Source organism: Carya illinoinensis, chromosome 9 (assembly GCF_018687715.1).
Source record: "Carya illinoinensis cultivar Pawnee chromosome 9, C.illinoinensisPawnee_v1, whole genome shotgun sequence".
In the NCBI taxonomy this organism is placed as follows: Eukaryota; Viridiplantae; Streptophyta; class Magnoliopsida; order Fagales; family Juglandaceae; genus Carya; species Carya illinoinensis.
The window spans coordinates 935,759-956,397 of record NC_056760.1 but is presented as its reverse complement, the minus strand read 5'-3'; the positions used below and the strand labels follow the sequence as shown (position 1 = coordinate 956,397).

At 35.1% G+C, this 20,639-nt stretch overlaps 3 protein-coding genes and 1 non-coding gene across 9 annotated transcripts; 2 read left to right on the top strand and 2 right to left on the bottom strand.

The window, feature by feature from the left end:
* LOC122277310 (delta(14)-sterol reductase) lies at nucleotides 1-6,626 on the bottom strand. 2 transcript variants are annotated; one of them, XM_043087266.1, is made up of 13 exons: nucleotides 6,319-6,626; nucleotides 6,125-6,242; nucleotides 5,929-5,999; nucleotides 5,292-5,348; nucleotides 4,535-4,626; nucleotides 3,722-3,769; nucleotides 3,227-3,347; nucleotides 3,080-3,126; nucleotides 2,226-2,307; nucleotides 902-978; nucleotides 685-804; nucleotides 489-563; nucleotides 1-376 (listed from the first exon to the last, which is right to left on the bottom strand). In XM_043087266.1, the coding sequence occupies exons 1-13, from the start codon at nucleotides 6,364-6,366 to the stop codon at nucleotides 223-225; spliced, it is 1,110 nt and encodes a 369-aa protein (XP_042943200.1). In that variant the 5' UTR covers nucleotides 6,367-6,626; the 3' UTR covers nucleotides 1-222. The 2 variants fall into 2 exon arrangements, with proteins under 2 accessions (XP_042943200.1, XP_042943201.1); XM_043087267.1 differs by lacking the exon at nucleotides 6,319-6,626 and having other exon boundaries at nucleotides 5,929-5,949.
* Nucleotides 6,627-7,100: 474 nt separating this feature from the next.
* LOC122276601 (histone deacetylase HDT1-like) lies at nucleotides 7,101-12,122 on the top strand. Of its 3 annotated transcripts, none has more exons than XM_043086445.1 (10): nucleotides 7,101-7,240; nucleotides 8,157-8,227; nucleotides 8,332-8,546; nucleotides 8,682-8,695; nucleotides 8,781-8,849; nucleotides 8,935-9,095; nucleotides 11,133-11,252; nucleotides 11,325-11,418; nucleotides 11,598-11,709; nucleotides 11,779-12,122. In XM_043086445.1, exons 1-10 carry the CDS (start codon nucleotides 7,219-7,221, stop codon nucleotides 11,843-11,845), a joined length of 945 nt encoding a protein of 314 aa, XP_042942379.1. In that variant the 5' UTR covers nucleotides 7,101-7,218; the 3' UTR covers nucleotides 11,846-12,122. The 3 variants fall into 3 exon arrangements, with proteins under 3 accessions (XP_042942379.1, XP_042942380.1, XP_042942381.1); XM_043086446.1 differs by having other exon boundaries at nucleotides 7,102-7,240; nucleotides 11,782-12,122; XM_043086447.1 differs by having other exon boundaries at nucleotides 7,103-7,240; nucleotides 11,160-11,252.
* Nucleotides 12,123-14,456: 2,334 nt separating this feature from the next.
* LOC122277339 (splicing factor U2af small subunit B-like) lies at nucleotides 14,457-17,252 on the bottom strand. 3 transcript variants are annotated; one of them, XM_043087301.1, is made up of 6 exons: nucleotides 16,812-17,252; nucleotides 16,621-16,702; nucleotides 16,097-16,223; nucleotides 15,519-15,987; nucleotides 15,379-15,389; nucleotides 14,457-14,651 (listed from the first exon to the last, which is right to left on the bottom strand). In XM_043087301.1, the coding sequence occupies exons 1-4, from the start codon at nucleotides 17,139-17,141 to the stop codon at nucleotides 15,549-15,551; spliced, it is 978 nt and encodes a 325-aa protein (XP_042943235.1). In that variant the 5' UTR covers nucleotides 17,142-17,252; the 3' UTR covers nucleotides 14,457-14,651; nucleotides 15,379-15,389; nucleotides 15,519-15,548. The 3 variants fall into 3 exon arrangements, with proteins under 3 accessions (XP_042943235.1, XP_042943234.1, XP_042943233.1); XM_043087300.1 differs by lacking the exon at nucleotides 15,379-15,389 and having other exon boundaries at nucleotides 14,457-14,723; nucleotides 16,812-17,251; XM_043087299.1 differs by lacking the exon at nucleotides 15,379-15,389 and having other exon boundaries at nucleotides 16,812-17,251.
* A 65-nt stretch (nucleotides 17,253-17,317) lies between these two features.
* Nucleotides 17,318-17,400, top strand: TRNAL-UAA. The gene has a single exon. It is a non-coding gene; the product is annotated as a tRNA-Leu (tRNA).
* Nucleotides 17,401-20,639: the final 3,239 nt, after the last annotated feature.

The window sequence follows — 20,639 nt, the reverse complement described above, 5'->3', positions numbered from 1 at the left end:
TGAGGACGAAGCAGGTTGTGAGAATATGTTCCCACCTGGATGCTATGATTGATAGTAAATTACAGGCTTATTAATCATAAACCCAAGAATAATTCATTTAGTTAGCTACTAGTACGCAAAAAACCCAAGAAGAAATTCATTTAGCTCGCTACAAGTACACAAAACTTCTTCAACAAGAGATGCATGAACATTAATTGAAACAGGTTCCTTGGTGACTGGGTGCTAATAGAAGTAAGGCAATATTCTCCATGGAACAAGTCTACAGTACTCTGCCCAGACTTCTTTGTACTTCAAGGCACAGCGAGCTTCATCCCTCCTTTCTCTCCAAATTAGCAGAATAAGCAGATAAACGGGATAAAAGTATGGAATTGGGGAGCTGCAGAATGAGAAAACTCTCAAAATGAAAACCGTTTATAAAGGAGAACATGGTGTAAAGTAATCACGAAGTACCGTTTACTTATAAAAAAAAAAAAGTAATCACGAAGTACCTTATCCCACACGGTAAACTGAAGGACAGAGCAAGCAACAGATCCCCAAGGTAATTACAGTGCCGTGCAACTCCCCTTATTAAACAAAATAATTGCAAAGTAGGAAAACTTTAAGAGATGAAGCATTTATGAATAATCTCCATAACGCCATTAAGAAGATGTGGATTTCTTCAATGTGATCATACAGCAGTCTTACCAGAAACCGGAAGCAAGCAACTTTCCCCCAATGACTTTTGGAGGCTTGCCCCATATAAGTGCTTTGGGATTCTTCTTAAATACATGTTTTTGCTTGTTAGCTCCTCTAAATACGAGATACCTACTCGGTTATAAGGAATGAAGTTTTAGTGATTGTTCTAGAAAAGATTTCAAGTTAAAGTTTCCAAGTCACCAGTGTAACGTCGAAAGAAAGCTACCCCATCAGAAAAACAAAGCAATTGGCTATTACAGCTGCTGTTGTAAGCTCGGGCTTGTTGCTCAAAAGCCACCAGCCCTGTAACAGAACAAAAGATGACTGATACTTATTAACTAATTTTTTTTTATAACTAATAAGAAACTTTTATTGACAAGTAAATAGGCATAGTCCAAGTACACATGAAATATATAAGAGAAAACACCTAAATACAAGCTATGAACTAGAGTGGACTAAAAGAAAATCATGAAGATTATCTCCATTCAATACAAGAGCTTTAGCCCAGAAACACAAAGTACTAAAGAAAAACTCCCTACGTGCTCCTATCAAACATTCTTTTATCTTCAAAGTACCGTCTATTCCTTTCCAACCATAAGCACCACATCAAACATGAAGGAATCATCTTCCAAATGGCAACAATGCGACGACTCCCCTTAAAATCTTGCCAACATGCTAAAAGGTCCACCACTTGCTTAGACATCACCCAAGCAATACCCGTCCTACCAAAAATCTTATCCCACAAAGTTTTAGCCACCTCACAATGCAGAAACAGATGGTCAACAGATTTGCCATTTTTCTTACACATGAAGCACCAATCCACAACAAATAATCCACACATTCTCAAATTATCTGTGGTCAATATTTTTCCAAGAGATGCCAACCAACAGAAAAATGCAACCTTACTAGGCACCTTAGATCTCCAAATGCTCTTCCAAGGGAATTTATTGACACAATGACAACTTAACGCCTTACAAAAGGAATTAACCGAAAATCTGGAATTACCATTGTGAATCCACAGCAAGCTGTCCTCCCTTCTTGTAAAAGGAACTTATTAACTAATCATGTTTGAACGATCTCTACGACTACAACTGCATCTGATGAAATCGAGAATTTGCTATAAAGTGGCTTGGGTGCTTTCAGTGTGCATAGAAGTAACAAAGGTCCATGCTTGTAAGAGACTTGAAATTTACCATTGGTACTCATGCAAAGAGATGAAGAAAGACGCTTTAAAGAGAATGAAAAGACATGAGTTATCATAAGCATATCAGAAGCACCAATAATTATCAGGAAAAAAAATTCAAATTATAAAAAAAGAACCTGTTTAACCAAGCATCAAACCCAGTCAATCGAGTACAGTGTTACTGGCTTTCAATTTTGTCATTTTGGTATATTAGGCAAACTGTAGGACTGTTCACCCTTTTCTAGGAACTTCGTAGTAAAAGCCACATTCTTGATAACATACATCTAGGCTGAAATTTAGATAATTCGGGGCTGGAGAAGATAAACAGTCTTTCATATTATCAAAGCTTTAGTTTAGAGTCACATGCCTGAATGCTAAAAGTGAAAGGGATCCACACTAGATCTCCAAATACCAACATGAAGCCCAACCTTTCAGCAATTATGTCCCATCTATAGAAGACAATTACATACAAGAGGGTTAGATATGTGAAGTAAATGATTAGTAAATACCGAATCGATATATTCATAAATTTTAATAGAAACAAAGGCAATAGAAAAAATATGCAACTAAAGGTGCATAACAAAAGATGACCATAGTTAGGGATAATACAAGAATGGTAAAGTGAATTATAGGCTTCAAATGATGCGTTTTATCCAGTTTAGGGGATAAAAGGAGAAAATGCTTGACTAGACCAGGAAATTTCCAGATACTGATTAAATCTCAAATGAACCACTGAGGTTGAATGGATTTGAGGCAGGCCTGAACTTGGCAAGAGCTTCATAACTTGGGCTAAGACCAGACTTCAGAAAAATCAAGGGACCTAAACTTTTGGCTGAACGCAGCTAAAGCATCACACAGCTCAGCATGGCAGTGCTTCTAGTGAACCTTGTGGAAAATATTAATCAGTTTATTAATGCATGCTCCATGTAATCAATTCCCGTGGTTTTTTCCTATACAAATTGTTCGTGAAGTTCTGTACCGAAAAAGCCAATATTGGCTGTAGTCATTGCCTACTCAAACCATGGCTTGCCAATAGAATAACAAAGTACTAGAAACACAGTCAAGTTTGGCAATTCCTGATTTCAATTTATCATTTGAGCAAATGAAGACAAATTGTATTGAGAAGAAGATGCATCCGGAGAAGCATAAAGCCAAAATTTGACACAGGCGAGGTCTACATTATGCAATGATTCTGCTGCAGAGACATGGTACTGCACTTACGTGGAGGTCATGTATTCCTCATAAACAAAGTAATCTAGGATGTATAACTGCAAAAAAGATGTAGACAGAAAATTCACTAATAAGACATGATATAGAAATAAAAAGAACTGACTATATCAAAAGTAGCTTTTAGCAACACCAGATTACCCCACAAAACAGCTGGTAGAGGATCATTGATCGGCTCACAGTGGAATCTTGAATGCTTCTCGCTAGAACTGATAGGTTGATAAGTAGCCAGCCCATCATTCCAGCTCTAACGAAGAAAAATCTACAGGAGAATCTCATCATGTAAAAAAAAAAGTGAAAAAGAAACTAGGTACATTATAAGATGTAGATTAGATTATTCAAATATATCTGTACTCCTACAGTGTTATGGTTGCCAGTGATGATAATACCAGATAAATTAGTCCATCCTACTCATGATGTTGACAACATAATTAAATTGAAATGCTTTTGTGAACCAATGGCAATCATGAACTAACATGGAAGCAATAAATGAAAAAAGGACCAATCCTTGAGCACACAGGCAAGACAGAGAACCATTGTAGGTGGAGAATAGAAGTCATTACAAAAGTCAAAATAATATTCTCATTTGTTGATCATATAAGAATATGGCCAGAAAAAGGAGACTGAATCACATACTTGAGGTCAATGCCCATACACTGAGGATTGAGCTGAATTCCAAACCACCTATTCACCGACATAAAAAATAGCAGTATCAAGATTATTGCTCAAAACATGTTCTACAAGGGATGCAGCAAACATAGACACGTATCGTAACCCTTCTTTTTTGGGTAAGTACACTTAACCCTTCATTATAAAATAAAATTGGAAGGATATAAACAGGGGTAAAGTTCTCAATTGTTGCTTCTTTTTCTTTTCTTTTTTTAATTTGATTATGTGTCTCAATAGTTGGTGAGACGTTGCTATCAGGACAAAAACAAATGGTCAGTTATTCATTAAGCCATCCAAGAAGCTGGTGGAAGATCACTTGTGAATTCATTATTTTAAAAAATTGGAAAATGGTATACTCTATCTCATATATGGGGGAAAAAAAAAATTGTAAACAGGCCTTACCCATCAGTCTCATATATATAGTATATTCTTTTTTAATTCAATAGTATGATTTAGCTTGGGCCAAAACAACCCAAGAGTTATGACATGGTTTACCCACTACAGCTAGGGATAGGATAAGAATGTACACTTCTAGGTTTAGCATGCCTCCATAAAGTTAATTGTTCCCATCTTTTTGTAACATATAGTCTTTGTTAACTGAGGAAAAAGCAGATACTTTTCACTGCGAGTAAGAGAAAGCTAAAAAGATGGGCCGGAAATATTCATGTGCATTAGTAGCCCAGAATCTATATCCTACTAAAATAGAACTTCTCCAACCCATTTTAAAATTTCTATGAAATGCATATAACTTGGAATAAGATAAAGTGGCCACAAAAGTACCAGTCATGTATTAAGCTCCCTGTGAGATGAGGTTTCAGGGAAGAAACCTGATTGCTTGACTTGCAGCCAGCAGCATAGAGTACCAAGGTCACCTAACATTAAAAAAACAAGAACAGAGAGAAAATATATAAAATGATCGGAAATAGAGAAAAATATGTAGCATATGGTATCTTTTTTTTGAACCACAACTTGCAGCCGTAAGTTAATCTTTGAAAATGACAAATTGTGTATAAATTGGACTAAGAAATTTGCTCTTAATTTGTATCCATAATATAGAGGAAAATCATGTTAAAAGATGAAAAGGTAAAGGAATTAAAAGGCTAGAGGAAGAGTAAAGCGTTGCTGGTACTTTTTAATCACTGTAATCAAATTATCATCATGAAAAGCAATGAAAATGGAGGGATGATCTTGCATTGGTCAGATAAGAAAATACAACCTCCAAATCTTTTAATAGGTTTCTGAAAAAAAAAAAAAAAAGAGTTTTCAAATTACTGTATAGGAACTTTGTCAGAAATTAATGGGGTGCTGGTAACAGGTAACCCTCAATGAATGGCTACTAACATACTCATGATTATTCCCTATTCTTTTGATATTATGCCAAAAGGGATTTCCCATATTGGCATCTTTTGATTTTGAATCACAAGTATATCTTTGACTTCATGAAGTGACCATTATGCAAGTTAATAGTCCGTGTAGATGTAATGGTCCTTTCATTACAACATTAACCACCGAAAAAAAAATCTCAACTGTAACTTACAAGAAAACTGAAGGCTAAAATTGTTGATAGCAGCTCAAGCCCTCTGTCTGATATCACCTGCAAGCATTGTTATCATGTCCACATGTGCAGTATGTCAGAACTTGCAGTAATCTAATCCACATTTATGATTACCGGCATTCGGGGGAAACAAAAGAAAAAAACTGCAGAAACATTCAAAACTACCCAGTAGGATGCATCGGTAGGATTTTCTTGCACAAAATTGGTCTAAGTAAATCTAAGCAACCAATATATCCCTAAAAGTTATGGCAGAAAAAAAAGATATATGCCTGCTTGACATCTTTGCTGTTACTTGGAAGCGGGATATGTATTCTTTGATTTTTCAGAAGTGTTTTGGGCGTCTATGAATTTCCAAATAAGTACCAAACCATATCAATTTAAAGCAGTTTTTTTTTTTTTTCAGCATTATTTTAATTTGCTTTAGATCACTACAGTAACTTCTGATATAATGCCACATATTTAGAATTTCATCCAATAATGGGAAGCTTGGAAATTCAACTAGCATATTCCTAATCCTATTCAAATGCCTAGAGTCCTGAGACGGATGTGAATAGTTGAAGCAATCCTTAAGTGAAAAAGAAAAAAATAAATTAACTAATCGAAAGCAGTGACCACATACAGTGGGCGATATGTAATTCATCTTTGCGCCGATCCCGAGAAGCCCAACCAGCACAACAAGCGATAACAAACCTTTATCAGGGAAAGAAAAAGAGAGCGAAAAATAAAGCACAAACAATCGTGTTGAACCTAAAATATTCGAACAAAATAAAATTGTGATCAAACTGAACTAAACGCATTCGTATATAAGCACAGACCGTTGCAGCGATAGTGAAGACGGGTACCGTCCTGTAAGATCACACCGGAAACAACTTTTCCGGGTAGTATGGATCCAACAATGGCCAAGTAGGTAAAAAACGTGGCTAAGATCCCAACCTGATGCCACAAATATATAAGAAAAATGTTAGATAATCAATGGGTCAGAACTCGATTTGAAGAAACGGGTACTTACTGAGGCCCACGAGGGAATTAGAGCGTGGAGAAGAAATGCCAGATCCATGTCCTGTGTTTGTTGATTTTCTTCAGAGAGAATAGAGAGAATAGCAATGCTACGCACTACTTTACCTACTCAATGCTGTGCGATAAGAGACAGTGAGCTTTGACTCTTGGTAGACCTCGAATAGCTGATTGGTTTTGCGAGTTCGTTTATGGTAAGCTGCGAAGAGCAGCCTCCGACCTGACGCGATTAACGTCCTAAACTTCTCCGCCCGACCGGAGGAATTGAAAAATTTTATGAAATTTGTCGTAGCACATGTAGCATAAAGTTAATTTTACTTTTTATAAAATCAGTTTCTTTTTATTTTTTATTTTTTTAAATTCAAATTTAAAACACTTCTAAAAGAAAATTGTTAGAAAATATCCAATTTAGTCATTGGATAATTTATTCACGAGTGAAATAAAAAAACATCATGTGTTACACTATATGGATATTTCATTTCGGCCGAAATGAAAATGATCTCATTATAAGATTCAGGCTAATACATAGAATAGTTTCTGCGATATTTCTTTTTATTCATATAAATATATCGATTAATATTAAATATTTAATAAATAGAAGAAAATTCTAAAGTGGGATTTGTTGAGATGAGAAAAATTAATAGTTGATATTATTTTGACATTTAAAAAAATTAAATTATTTATTATATTTTATATAAAAATATAAAAATTAATAATTTCCAGCACAATGTTACCGTGGTTCGCAAAACATAGAATCAAAGCTCGAGTTGACAGACACTCGTCACTCATATATAACCGCACTCGTGGAATTTGAAATAATTCCGTATCCTTTCTCTAGAGCCTTCTAGACAGCATAGCAAATCCTCTTCTGAGCTGCTCCCTCTCGCTTCCATCAATGTCGCTGATGGAGTTTTGGGGTACTCTATCTCTCGTTTTGATTTTCTTGTTGTGAATTAGGGTTTTAGGATTCTCATACATTGCTGCTTATCGTTTTTTTTTCGAGTCATATGATGTTATGCCTTGCGATCTTGGGCTTTCTTTTGCCATTGGTCCCTTTGGTTGCCGAGATTACTGGGAAATGGTACGGGAACTCAGGGTTCTAGTGTTTACCAATTCATCGTTAATTTGGTGCTTGAGAAAAGAAACTTATGCTCTCGAATGAGATTGTAGGTAGTGTTTGCTCTTCTTTCGTTTTACCAGACTTTCTCGGAACCAAACAGAGGGTTAGGGTTTATATCTTTTGTCAATGGCTTTGATTTCTTAGAAGTTGTAGAGCCTCTTTGTTCGGTGTTGACTATTTTGGACCTGTAAAGCAAATTTCTCCTGTTTACTTAGCTGGAAATTAAGCGAACTCATTCCAATGGCGGCGCTATACTTTTCTGCCTGATTTTCTGGGGCCTACGTTCTGTTTTTCACCCTATTACGTTGTTCTATGTAAACATAGTTCGTGTAAGAAAGAAAAAAGAAACAGAAGAAGATGCTTCAACTGTAAGTTTGGGGACGAGCGTATATCATTTTGATTGCCATCTCTCTTTTCTTCGAACCAGGTAACTATTTTTCTTAGAACATGTATATTAGGAATATATGGCCGAAAGCAGTTTTTAAGTCCTTCGTGTATACTTGGGCACTTTGTATTCGAGGATCTGTGTTTGGTTGTCTATTTTTTCTCTATAAGTGCCTGTATGTGCGACCGTGTAGGTGATGTCGAGTGAGTTGCAATCTGATGTTATCCTGCAAAACTATATTAGAGTCGCTTTGGCATCCTTTGCTCTTCATAACCCTATATTTCCATTTTTTTGCTTCTATAATGTTTGTACCTAAACAAATGTACAGGTGCTGAGGTCAAAAGTGGAGAGTCCCTTGAGGTGGATCCTGGTCAGGGTGTGGTGTTGCATCTTTCACAGGTTATAACAGAATCTATGATCTTTGATTTTTCAATATCCTTTTTTTTTTTTTTCCCCATGAATGATGTTTGTGACATGGTATCTAAAGTATTGCCGCACTGCAGGCTTCTATTGGAGAGGTTAAGAAGGACAAAGCAAATGAAAGAATCTGCTTGTTTGTGAAAGTTGATGATCAAAAGCTTACTCTTGGAACCGTGTCTTCTGAGAAATTACCTCAGATATCTTTTGATCTGGTGTTTGAAAAGAAATTCCAGTTATCCCATAACTGGAAAAAGGGAAGTGTCTACTTCACCGGATATAGAGCTTATGTAACCAAAGAATATCCTGTTACATTCTTTTCTCTTTGAACGTGACCTTCAGTCTATTTATTCTCAAAAACTTTAGCTGGTTTAGCCCCATTGTTTATCTCCCTACAACCTGTAATCTCCTTGACTGCTGTATGTATTGTCATTACTGATGAGTCTTCAGGTGAGTCGCTGCTCTGGTGCTTTATTGTCATTTTAAATTTAACTTCATCGCATGCTCTTTGTTTATATATGCATGCTACTTTCAGAATCTGATACTTATTTTGATACGGAAGCTAATTCGGAGGAGGATTTTCGAGTGGATCCCCATCATATTGGTAGGTCATCTGTTTTTTATGTTTTTTTATTTTTATTTTTATCAGATTCATGCACATATAATTAATTTTGATCCTTGTTATGTAGGAAAATCTGAGTTAGAAGTTAAACAAGCTGCAAAGCCTAATGTTACCACAGCTAAGCAGGTGAGGATTGTGGAACCAAATAAAGTTGAAGATGCTGATGAAGATGTGGATGAGGACACATCTTCAGATGAGGAATCATCTGATGAGTCTGATGATGAGGAGGTAAGTGAAGCGAAGATAATCTTGTCTAATAAATATAAATACTTGTTTCTCCTTGCTAAATGGCCAATGACTTGGGGAAAGGCAAGTGGTCAAATTATTTAGCTTCTATATTCTTGAGACTTCGTTTAGGGTTGGTTTGGATATTCAGATAAAACACAAACCATCTCATTTGACTTGTACGACTTGTTTTATCTGTGTATTCAAACGGTTAAAACCATGTTTTTAACTCATCTTGCTTTATCTCTACACTTTACATATTTACCCAGACAATTCGAAACCCCCTTCTGACACCCATCTCATCTCCTTCACGCCTACCCTTCCCCTTCTGACACCCACACAATTAATGCCATTATATTGCATATATGCCTTATCTTACCTTGATAGATTCCTTTTCATATATAAAATTGGGATTTAAATATTTATAACTATTATTCAATAATTATTAAATGATTTTCAATTATTGGTGGGGCCCACTCTTTTATCAAACCCCAAAAAGTAAAAAATATTTCATTTCATCTCATTATCCAAACACACTTTTTTACAAACCATCTCATTTCATCTTAACTCAAAAATCTTATTACTATTCAAAAGATTTCATCTCATCTATTCTGAACTGCATAATCAAATGAGGCCCTTAGTATTGTAGACAGTGGTTCTTGAGTCATTCATTGAAGTTTCATTGCTGAGTAGTCGGCTGAAGATAGTTATGCTCTAAGTTAATGATAGACATATCAAACCTTCAACCTGACATAATATATCAATTATCACTATCAATAATAGAGGTTTCCATTTTTTCATAACTGTAAAAAATGTTGAGATCTTAACCCCTGATGATGGCAAAGAAACTACTATTCTATTTTTTTGATAAGTAAGAAACTACTATTCTTAACTACAATGTCATGACAAAAGTTTGTTTTCCCATTTTATCACTTGTATTGTAACAAGATACTATATTTCACATTAAATCTTGTCAACCAATAGGTTTTTTTAAGCATAGGTACTTAATAAAATAATTTTTGGTTAATCATAGGTTATGGAAAATGATAGTATGACTACCAAATATGCTTACCAAATGTGTCCACTAATCTATTTTTATTTTATTTATTTTTTAATAGTTAAGGAAGTGACTCTTAGTGAATTTATATATTTTTTTATTTTTTAATAGTTAAGGAAGTGACTCTTAGTGAATTTATATATTTTTTTATTTTTTTCTTAATAGTTAAGGATGTTAAAAAAAATGATAGAGAAAAATAAAAAAACTCATTGGTACTAGTGTGCACATTTTGTGGGCATATTTGGTAGTCACCCTAGCATTGTCCTATTGTCATTTAGATGGGCACGATTTATGGATGTTGAAAGTCTTTTTTACTAAGTTAATTTCTAATAAAAACATGCCATTTTCCCTTGTCCTTGTGTCTCAACTTTTTTCATCTAAGTAATCTTATGCCTGCGGAATAAAAATTATTCTGTGTAAAAGCATTGTTGATTTGGTGCGATGCATACTTAAATATTTTGGTTTGCACAAAATCCAACATCTACAGAACAACGTGGACAAAAAGCACACAAAAGTATTAGTAGTTGTGAAAGTTCTTCAACTTCTGATCATTCACATGCCAATCATTCTAGTTTTTTGCATGGAGTGTATTTTCTACGATGATGGAATCAATAATCAGATAACATATATGGACTGCATTGATATTGCCCCTTCATGAAATTTTTGTTTAGGGTCATCTGTTAGATCATATTTCCCAAACATAATTGTTGACTGATATAAAATATATATATATATTGTTGATACTTATAAAATATTTATATACTGTTGACTGAGAAATAGAGCTTCTAAACAATGGACAGGAACACTTTCATACATGATATAAATTGTTTCTTTATATAGTTTTTATCTTCTATGCATTGTAGTTCTCATGCAACTCTCAGCTAGGTCACGATTAGTGAAGATTCAGTGCTCTCTAAATGTTGTTAGTAATTTTTTTCCTAACTTTTCTATTGCATGCTTTGCATGGTGGTTTGTGGACAAAGCACTTGATTGATAGTTTTGGTTCTCAGGCTAAGGCAAGTAGTGAGGAAGAAAGCAGTGAAGATGATGATGGCAGTGATGATGACAGTAGCGAAGACGAGGATAAAGAGATTCCAAAGGAGGTAAAGACACTCTTAACAAATACTCTTATTTTAACTGTCATTGTCATCGATCAATGTGTATTTGTTGTGCAGTTGAAGGCCAAAGCAAACACGAAGAGATCCATGGAACCTGCCAAAAAAACCCCTGCTGATAAGAAGGCAAAATTCAGTAGTCCTGAGAAGACTGGTGAGTTTCTATTTTGCATGACCAATTAGTAAGGATGCAACAGATCAGGTCTGTCTTGAGGGGTTCGTTGATTATCGTGAATGTTTACCACTAGTTATCGAATGCAAGCAAGATTTATATTGGTATAATAGTCCTGATAACCTGATGGATTTGTTTGTGGTCCGAGTTCGTTGTTGCAGATATCAAGAAATTTAGTGGCCGTGTAGCAACTCCTCACCCTTCAAAGCAGACCGTTACAAAACAGCAGACTCCAAAATCAGGAAGAGCATACCCTTGCAAATCGTGTAACAGGTGATTTTCTGTCCTTCCACTTTGACAGCGCTCTTATTTGATGGATTGTAATGATTTGAATATCTGTAGCAGGTCGTTCAGCTCAGAAACTGGTTTGCAGTCTCATACAAAGGCAAAACACAGTGCTGCACAGTAATATACTTTTTGGTGACCTTAATCTTTGGGATGTCCTAGAAAAACGTAGTGTTAGTTTTGGTAAAATGTAAAAGGAGGGAGTAGTTCGGTATGTTGTGTCGATCTTTTTGGGCATTTTTATTGGCATTCCTTGATGCAAACTTTGATGGAGTTCTTTTCCGATCTAAATTCAGAATTGATTGTCGTAATTGTCAATCTTTTGGTGATGGTTCGCACGATTGTCCGACTGTTATTATAGCGTCGGCAATTTATTTCTGAAGCCGATCTTATGTTTGCCTCGCCTTGTGGCCGTCGACTTGTTTGGAAGGTTTTTATTTTTCTATTTTCCAATGGCAATGTTGATTAATTGTGTTTGGAGTAAGAAAAAAAATTGTGTAGTTTTTTTTTATTTTTTTATTTTTCCTTCTGTTTAGGAGTTTTTATGTAAAATTTTGTGTTATTATTCTTTTATTTTTTTTTGTTATTCATGTAAATGGTAGATTCTAGGAGGTGAATTCGGGAGGTTTAAATTTTCAACGAGTAGTATTAGAGTCACTAAGTGCTTTTTTGTAACGTGGAGTTTTGGTGTGGTAGAATGGATATATATTATTTAAGGAGATTTGGCCTAGGAAATTGAATTTTAAACGTGTCTATCGTGACTTTACAATCTTTCATATAAATATTTATTTAGTGAGGTATTATTTATTTATATGATAAATTCATCAAAATAATATTAAGAAGTGAGATTTCAAATTCTATTAGATTTGAGGTGATGAAATTTAATGGGATAATCAATTTTAGCTTGTGGTAAGTATAAGTCAAAGATATTTTGATTTAGTTAGGATTATACAAGGTATTGAAAGGTAGACCAATACTTGAAGTCAGTATTAGTATTAGTGTGATTGGTGAAAAGAGCAGGTTTAAAATGAGCGATAAAGATTTGAAAGATCTGGATTTAAGAACAACAAGTGTGATATGTCTGTGTTTAGTTAAAAATATTCTTATAAATGTATATGGAATATCTATGGTAAATGAATTTTGGGAAAAATTTGAAGAGTTGTATCATACGAAAAGCGTCTCAAATTGTGTACCTGAAGGAGCAGTTTCATATAATATGGATGAGTAAGGTACAATTATTTCAAATCATTAAAACGTTTTCAATGGCATTATTGTTAAGATAAAATTTATTATAGTTTAAATTGATGATGAAGATCAAGTTTTGAGACTTATTTGGTCTCTTTTACATTCCTATAAGTATAAGAAGTCTATTTTGATACATGGGAAGGATAAAATAATTTTTTTAGAAGTTATCAGTAAAATTTTTTCTGTAGATAAAATACTAAGTAATGGAAGTAATGTTCCACTTAAGAATTTAGTAATAGTAGCAGCTAAAAATGAGAAGAATAATTTTATGAAGAAAAAAGTAGTCTATTAGGGTGTGGATAATTTGAGCACATTAAGAAAAATTGTCCAAGAGTTAGAGCAGGTTTAACAAATAGCTCAAGTCAGTAAATAAAGATACTAGAAATGATGCTAACGTTGTCTCTCTCTATGGAAGACTTTGATCTTTAAAAAGAGACATATACGTCTTCATGGCATGCCGTTAATTTTTAAAAGTTGTCATGATAGATGTGTTAATATTAGCGGATCCGTAAGTTTGCACACATACATTGGTTTGACATTGATGCAGGGTATGGTGGAAATTCATGTCAATAGCTGATGAACTTTTAAGAAAATCAAATGTAGTGGTTACACCATAATTTTCAATAAAGTTTTCGACATAGGTCGAAATGAAATATTTGGAATTAGTTTATTCTGAGTGTGTATGCTTTTATGATGAAGCATAATAGTAGAAGTTATGAAAATCTTTATTGAGGTAGAGTTTGACTATGGGACTAATTAAAGTTGTAAGGTAGATATTGTTGACTTTTGCTCCTTTACTTAAATCTCATATGAGTGGGAAGTGAAGAATGAGCAAATACCCAAGCCTATATAAGGAGGCTTGAGCTCTTTGATTTAAGTACACTAGTAAATTAAGGAGCTCTAGCCTTCTTATATAGGCTTGGATATTTGTTCCTCGTTCTCTTCCCACCTATGTGGGACTTAAGTACTTGTCAATTTTTGGTCTTTTATTTTTAAGTCCCACATGAATGTGAAGTGAAGGAAGAGCAAATACTTGGCCGATATAAGAGGCTTGAGATCCTTAATTTAATTAAATTTAAAAGTTATTAAATAAATTTTTAACCAGTGTATTTAAATTAAAGAGCCCAAGCCTCCTTATATAAACTTGGATATTTGCTCTTTTTTCACTTTCCACCCATGTGCGACTTAACTAGAAGAGCAAAAATAAACAATCTTTTTTAACAGATTACTGGGCAAACAAATGGCACTCATTTTAACGGTCCGTCCTTTCAATTCTCAGGCATCATACTTTGGTACAATTTTCGCCAGGCTTTGAAGAGCTTGGTCGTTGGATGTTATATTGTGGATATCAGATTTTTCTCTCCTCAATTCCGTCATACTAATTTCAAACCATCTACCAATTGATTGCTCTCTAGTATAGCCAGCCATCTCGATCTAATAATGGACTATAGATAAGTTGAAGAAAACCGAATTGAAAGAGCGCAACGGTATAATCCCAAAACTAATAAACCAGATGCTATCAAATCAAATTTAAACCACTGCTGTTTCTAAGAGTCCTGTATAACGTGATCTGTTTTCTGAGATACAAGTGACAAATATGCTAGCTACGCAGCTCCAAGAGATTCAGCAAGTTTTCCAACAACATACACATTAGGTCCTGCAAGCATCCGCAGACAACAGCCAACCTGTATACAAATATCATGGTAAGCTGCCTGAGAAAATTGAGACACGATCCTGGGAAGCAGGAACACCTGAACCTGCAAAAACTTGTACAGCAGGTAAGATCACTTCACATGAAAATTGGGCAGGGTGTTCAGTATGCCAAATTCCTATTTGTTTTTCGAAAGGGATGTAGATGTAGATGTAGGGGGTTTAAAAGCATCTAATCTTAATAATCACATAATTTGCACATTAGAGTACAAAAACCTTAACTACATATGATTTGAACAGCCAAAAACTTATATTCTGAAGACGTGAAAATCCTGAGTGCAGTGGCTTACCATCAGTTAAAAATTAGTGCTTTGAATGCACTTTCCACTTTGCTGCAGAAGCTATTTCATTTTATATCAGTTCGCTCATTTTCACTATTTATGTATATAACTAAATATAGGTGGGAATCTTATAATTTCTCAAGGAAAAAAAGAATCAGAAACCTGACGGGAACTAAACTTTGTGATCGTATAAACATGCGCAAAAGTGATATCAACAGAATAAGAATGGAAGGAAACATAGCTAGAAAGAAAATGAATGCAATTACCTGATTAAGATTGGAAGTGAAATTTAAACCGTAATCAATGCTTAGCAGCACCAAGATTTTAATTCTATATTTGTTTTACTTATTCAATTCTGTTCACTTAAAGAAAAACATTTAAAAGAAATATAATTTTACTTTCAATAACACAGAGAGAGAACCTGTACTCCACCTGCACAGTGGAAATGGGCAGTAAGCTATATTTTCTTAAGGGGCCATCTTATTGACAACAGAAACGTACTTTTATATTTCTATGAAACAAAAATGCTTATATATCTAAATAAAGAACACTGAGACAAACCAGAAAGGTCCAATTGCACTAGTTATTGTATCAACCATGCTGCTGCTGCTCAAGGTCATTAAACTGATCACTTTTCTGGGCAAAGCCATTTCTGTCATTGTGTATGTTGCCCCCGTTGTCTCTAAGGCCGGATTCCTCGTGCTCCCTCTCCCTATTCCATTGTTCAATTTTGGCCCTCCGTTCAGCACTACTTTCCCTGACTGGACTCCTATTCCTCCTTCCCCCAGGGCTTCTACTCTGCTCCCATCTTCGTCCAGGACTGCGGCTTCTAGGCCTCTGGTCCCTACCGTGGTAGCGGTAATCCCTATCATCATGTCTTCTACCATAACCACGACCACCACCTCTACCAAAACCACGACCACCACGTGAATGCTCCTCATAACCACGGTACCTAACAGGACTGCGACTCCTGCTTCTACTGTGGCTATGCCTTCTTCTGTTTCTCCCAAACAATTTCCTCCTCAATTCCCTATAATCCACATAAACAAAGCAAATGCAAGCAGATCAACAATCAATAGGTTTATAGGTTCATAGCCAGATACTTCCAAGTAAAAATGATTAAACCAAAAACAACTCACTTGCCAATCTTTTTCAAATGCATGAAGTTGCAATAGCCACCTCGATTGCATACATTTTCCTCATATTGTCTACATGTAGCTTCACGGAAATCTGTGACTGGTGAGAAGTCAACAATGATGGGGCGCCCTGATACATTTGATGTTCATAGAGTTGAGAAAACAACATTTTTTTATATAGGTTAAAAAAAAATTTTATTAAAATTGAGAAAACAATGTTACCGTGATGAAATTAATTAACATTAATATTTCTCCTTTTTTTTATAAGTAACATTAATATTTCTCCTTGTAACACTAATACCATTATGATGATGCAGAAACAAAGGAACCGATATTTCTCCTTGTAACACTAATACCGGTATGATGATGCAGAAACAATGTTACCGTAATGATACAGATAAAATTCAAATCCACTCTTTTTATTATTATAAATTATAATTCTTGAACAAACAATGATATTTAATTCCACCAAACAGAAGAGGAATGAAAAAAAAAAAGAAGGAAAAGCTTAGGGCATTAAAAATAACCTGAGTAAAACCTTCCAGTCAGATTGCGAAGCGCGTTGGAGGCGTCTTCTTCCTCTCTAAACTGAACGTACACATTACCCACCTGCTCAAAACACACGATTTAAAAAGCAAATATATATATATATATATATATTTCTAGGGAAAAAAAAAAAAAAAAAAAAACCGAGACAGAAAGAGGGATGTCTGAATACCATGTGATCAGCCAAATTGTCGCAGATGTTCAAGCTCTCGAGGAGACCGTACTTGGAGAGCTCGTCGAAGAGGTCCTGATAGAAGTCCTCGAAGTGCTCCTGAACGTGGGCGGGATCAAGGTTGGGGTTGGGCTGGGCCTGTGGGGCAGGGGCGGTAAGCATGTCGGGGCGCTGATACATGTTGGAGAGGCAGAGGGTGGGGCTGATGTTGGGCTTTGTGTGGAGCCTGGAGCACCTGTCGCCGTGCCTGCAAGCCCCAATCTTGAAGTAGAACGGGCAGTTCACCCTATCCTTCTCTGTCCCGAATATCGACGCCAAGTGTTCCGCCATCCTCCACCGATCAGATCGATTATTTTCCTATAAAAGAACCCTATCAAACAAAAATTATGCATGTATCAAGCCTGTACTCTGGTTTTCTTGCTTTTGTCCTCTCATCGCTCTAGGTTGTCATAATGCCCACTATCTTACAATCAAATATATAATTAATAAACTTCTCCTCGCGTCTCGCAGGTTTGCCCGAGAGGTTAAGGGGGCAGACTTAAGATCTGCTGCACATAAGTGCGCGTGGGTTCGAACCCCACAGCCTGCAAAGAAAAGTAAAATTATAATATATTATTTTTACTCTCTCCCCTATTTTAACAAGCCTAAGTTGCTTATAAAAAACAGCCTATGTGATATGACACATTTACTTTTCACATTTCGTCAATCATTTATATAAAATAAATTATATGGTATATGGGTTAAAAAAATAACAAGTTGCAGTGAGGGTAGATATTGAAGTAGTGCCAACATTGCCAGAAACAATGGACACCCTCACCCTTCAGGTTCTAGGAGTAGGAGATTCGAGTGAACGAGAAAGTTGAGTCTAACATTACTCAATATATATATATATATATATATATCCTATATTAATAAGTGTTAATAGCTTAACTACAGTATTTTCGTCTAATATTTTTATTTTCATTTTTGACCTTAACTTTATTTCAAAATTACGGGCAGTTTGCTTTTATTTCTATTTTTCCGACAGATGTTTTAGTCTTTTTACATTTATGATCTTTTACTTCTTCTTCAGCTCCCACTCATTTCTCACAAACCCCCATCTCTCTCTCTCTTCGTTCATTTCTCTTCACAGAATCTCCATCAACTTTTATTTTTGGTCCCACAACATATATAATCAATCACCCATAACAAACCTCTAATCAATTTTGCTATCCTTGTGTTGTTGCATGCATGGACGTTTGTGCTGGTATAGTATTGCATGCTTATCAACTTTTATTTCTGGTCCCACAACATACATAATCAATCACCCATAATAAACCTCTAATAAATTTTTAATTAGATCATGTAATTATTTAACTTCTATTTTTGCCCTTAACTTTATTCCAAAATTACGGGCAGTTTGCTTTTATTTTTGTTTTACCGACAGATGTTTTAGTCTTTTTACATTTATGATCTTTTACTTCTTCAGCTCCCACCCATTTCTCACAAACCCCTCTCTCTCTCTCTCTTCGTTCATTCCTCTTCACAGAATCTCCATCAACTTTTATTTCTGGTCCCACAACATACATAATCAGTCACCCACAACAAACCTCTAATCAATTTTGCTATCCTTGTGCTGTTGCATGCATGGACATTTGTGCTGGTATAGTATTGCATGCTGATAGACATGATTTTCTTCCATCTATCAATTTTTAATTAGATCATGTAATTATTTAACTTCAATAATTTCAAGTCCTTACAATTTTTTTAATTTCTCCTCCAAGGCAATTGATCTCGATCCCTCTCTCTCTGTCTCATACGTGGAGTGATAATCTTTCATATGTGTCCACTAATCAATTTTTCTGTAGACTTCTCTCTCATTTTCTTTCTTTAACTTAGAAGTTTAAGTACAATTTTTATTTTTTATTTTTTTATTTTTTGCAATCTTTTATCAATCATAATTAATGTTTTTATATTTTTTTTGTTAAGACTAAATACCAATACGGTAATTCAATGATTGATTAATAATGAACGGGTAGTGTAATGTATTAAATATGATGTTATATCGTGTTGATGGTGTTGCGAGTAGAGTAGTTAATTTAGGGATCTAACGGGTCGAAGACATACTTAGTCAAGCATCCAAATAAGTCGTAATTCACCAAAAAACAAAACCGAAAACCGCTTTAAGGACGCCTGATTTTCATTTGGTGGGAGAGAATCCACTTCTTAGCACAAATACATTGCATGTGGGTTTTCCTTGTGTGTATTGTCACGTACACAAACCGCCCACATTCCTCTCACGAAATAAAACTGTTCTCCATTGACCCACCCCGACTTCTATCATTTCGCTCCTCACCTTCTCTTTCCTCTCACTTATTTTCTCTACTTTGTTTTGCCCTATCTCATAGAATTTGCATGTGGGTTTCCGTTTTTGTTGATAAAGCTCTGTACGAAGAGATTTTGGCCGTTGTCTTCTTTGGTTTTCTCTTTTTTGTTCTGTTTGGAGGGTTTTCTGATGGAAAACAGTGCGGATTCGACCTCCCGGGATTTTTTTAGCTGTACCCATGTCTAACATCTTCGGTTTTAGTGGTAAACTCTCGATTGCCTTAGAAAAACATAAATGATATACTTTAAGTGTTCTTCTAAATAACATACTTAGTAAAGAATTCATCAAAATTAAGTCGTTAACCTCTCTCTCTCTCTCTCTCTCTCTCTCAACAAAAACGGTGACCCTCTGTTTTAGACCAGACAACTCTAATTCGTAAGATTTTTACAGGTCTTCTGTAGCTGTCAGGCGCCGCAGCTATGATACTACATCGCTCTTCTGTATCTGTCAGGCGCTGCAACTATGATGCTACATCTCTTGTCTCTTGTAGAGAGATGCTTCACGAAAGATGTTATGAAGCAATAGAGTGATACTTTGTCATAATTTTCTCTATAAAAGAATTATTCAGCTCATCTTCTTTCGCATCTCATTTTCTTCACTTTTCTAAATTTAGTCTGCATTCTTACAATGTAATCTCTTTCTGCTTTCTCACTTTGCAATAGCTCAGCAATCTTCTCATTACCAATATATGAGGTATTCTGTACCTCGTTCACCAGTTATTTCTGCTTCTTCCGTAGGTGCTATAATGCAATCCAATAATGATCTGACTAATAAGTCAGATAATGAAATTATCTACGAGCTTGTGAGTTTCGGTACCCGATACTCATCAACCCTTGTCGCATATTCTCAGTGACTACAATCTAGGACTGGTGGGGTTGACAAACTCCACGATAATATTTTTATCCTTCAGCGGCTTTTTATGGAGTCTAACATGAAGATAGAAGCACTAAAACGAGAGAACAAAGATTTAAAATTTTTGTTTAACTCTTCTTTTCGAGTGACTATTCCTTTTGATAGGAAAGACATGTAGATTTTTGAAGAGCAATAGCGTTTAAAGATTGAGGCAAAGAGCCTCAAATTTCTGTAATTTTGCTTTGTGATAATAAAATAATACTTCACAAATATTCATATTTGTATTTCTATCTTCTGTTAGATCTTCTATGTGTTCCATTTTATTTCTCCTTTAATAATGCACAATTTCTTACAAAACTGTAATATGAATCTGAAATACTAATTGTATTTAAGATATGGTATTTTAGATCTAATAATTTCATTCATCTTCTCCATGAATGTTCTCTAAATCCCAACTGAAACTTCTCATTTTACAAATTTTGTTAGTTATAGTTCACTTGTAAAATCTTTGCTTGTTATTTGCAACAATCATGACAGTGCTGCTGCTCTCCTTCTAAACAGGTTGATTCGCATGAATAACCTCAGTTGCTTCAGTATACTGAATGAGATGT

Coding starts and splice junctions, on each gene's coding strand:
- LOC122277310 (XM_043087266.1), bottom strand. CDS start 6,366: ATGGATCTGGCATTTCTTCTCCACGCTCTAATTCCCTCGTGGGCCTCA. Junction 5,349..5,928: donor TGAATTACATATCGCCCACT/GTATGTGGTCAC, acceptor CAATGCTTGCAG/GTGATATCAGACAGAGGGCT. Junction 564..684: donor TTGCTTGCTTCCGGTTTCTG/GTAAGACTGCTG, acceptor TTGTTTAATAAG/GGGAGTTGCACGGCACTGTA.
- LOC122276601 (XM_043086445.1), top strand. CDS start 7,219: ATGTCGCTGATGGAGTTTTGGG. Junction 8,228..8,331: donor TGGTGTTGCATCTTTCACAG/GTTATAACAGAA, acceptor GCCGCACTGCAG/GCTTCTATTGGAGAGGTTAA. Junction 11,253..11,324: donor ATAAAGAGATTCCAAAGGAG/GTAAAGACACTC, acceptor TTTGTTGTGCAG/TTGAAGGCCAAAGCAAACAC.
- LOC122277339 (XM_043087301.1), bottom strand. CDS start 17,141: ATGGCGGAACACTTGGCGTCGATATTCGGGACAGAGAAGGATAGGGTG. Junction 16,703..16,811: donor ACAATTTGGCTGATCACATG/GTATTCAGACAT, acceptor TGTTTTGAGCAG/GTGGGTAATGTGTACGTTCA. Junction 15,988..16,096: donor CATTTGAAAAAGATTGGCAA/GTGAGTTGTTTT, acceptor TGTGGATTATAG/GGAATTGAGGAGGAAATTGT.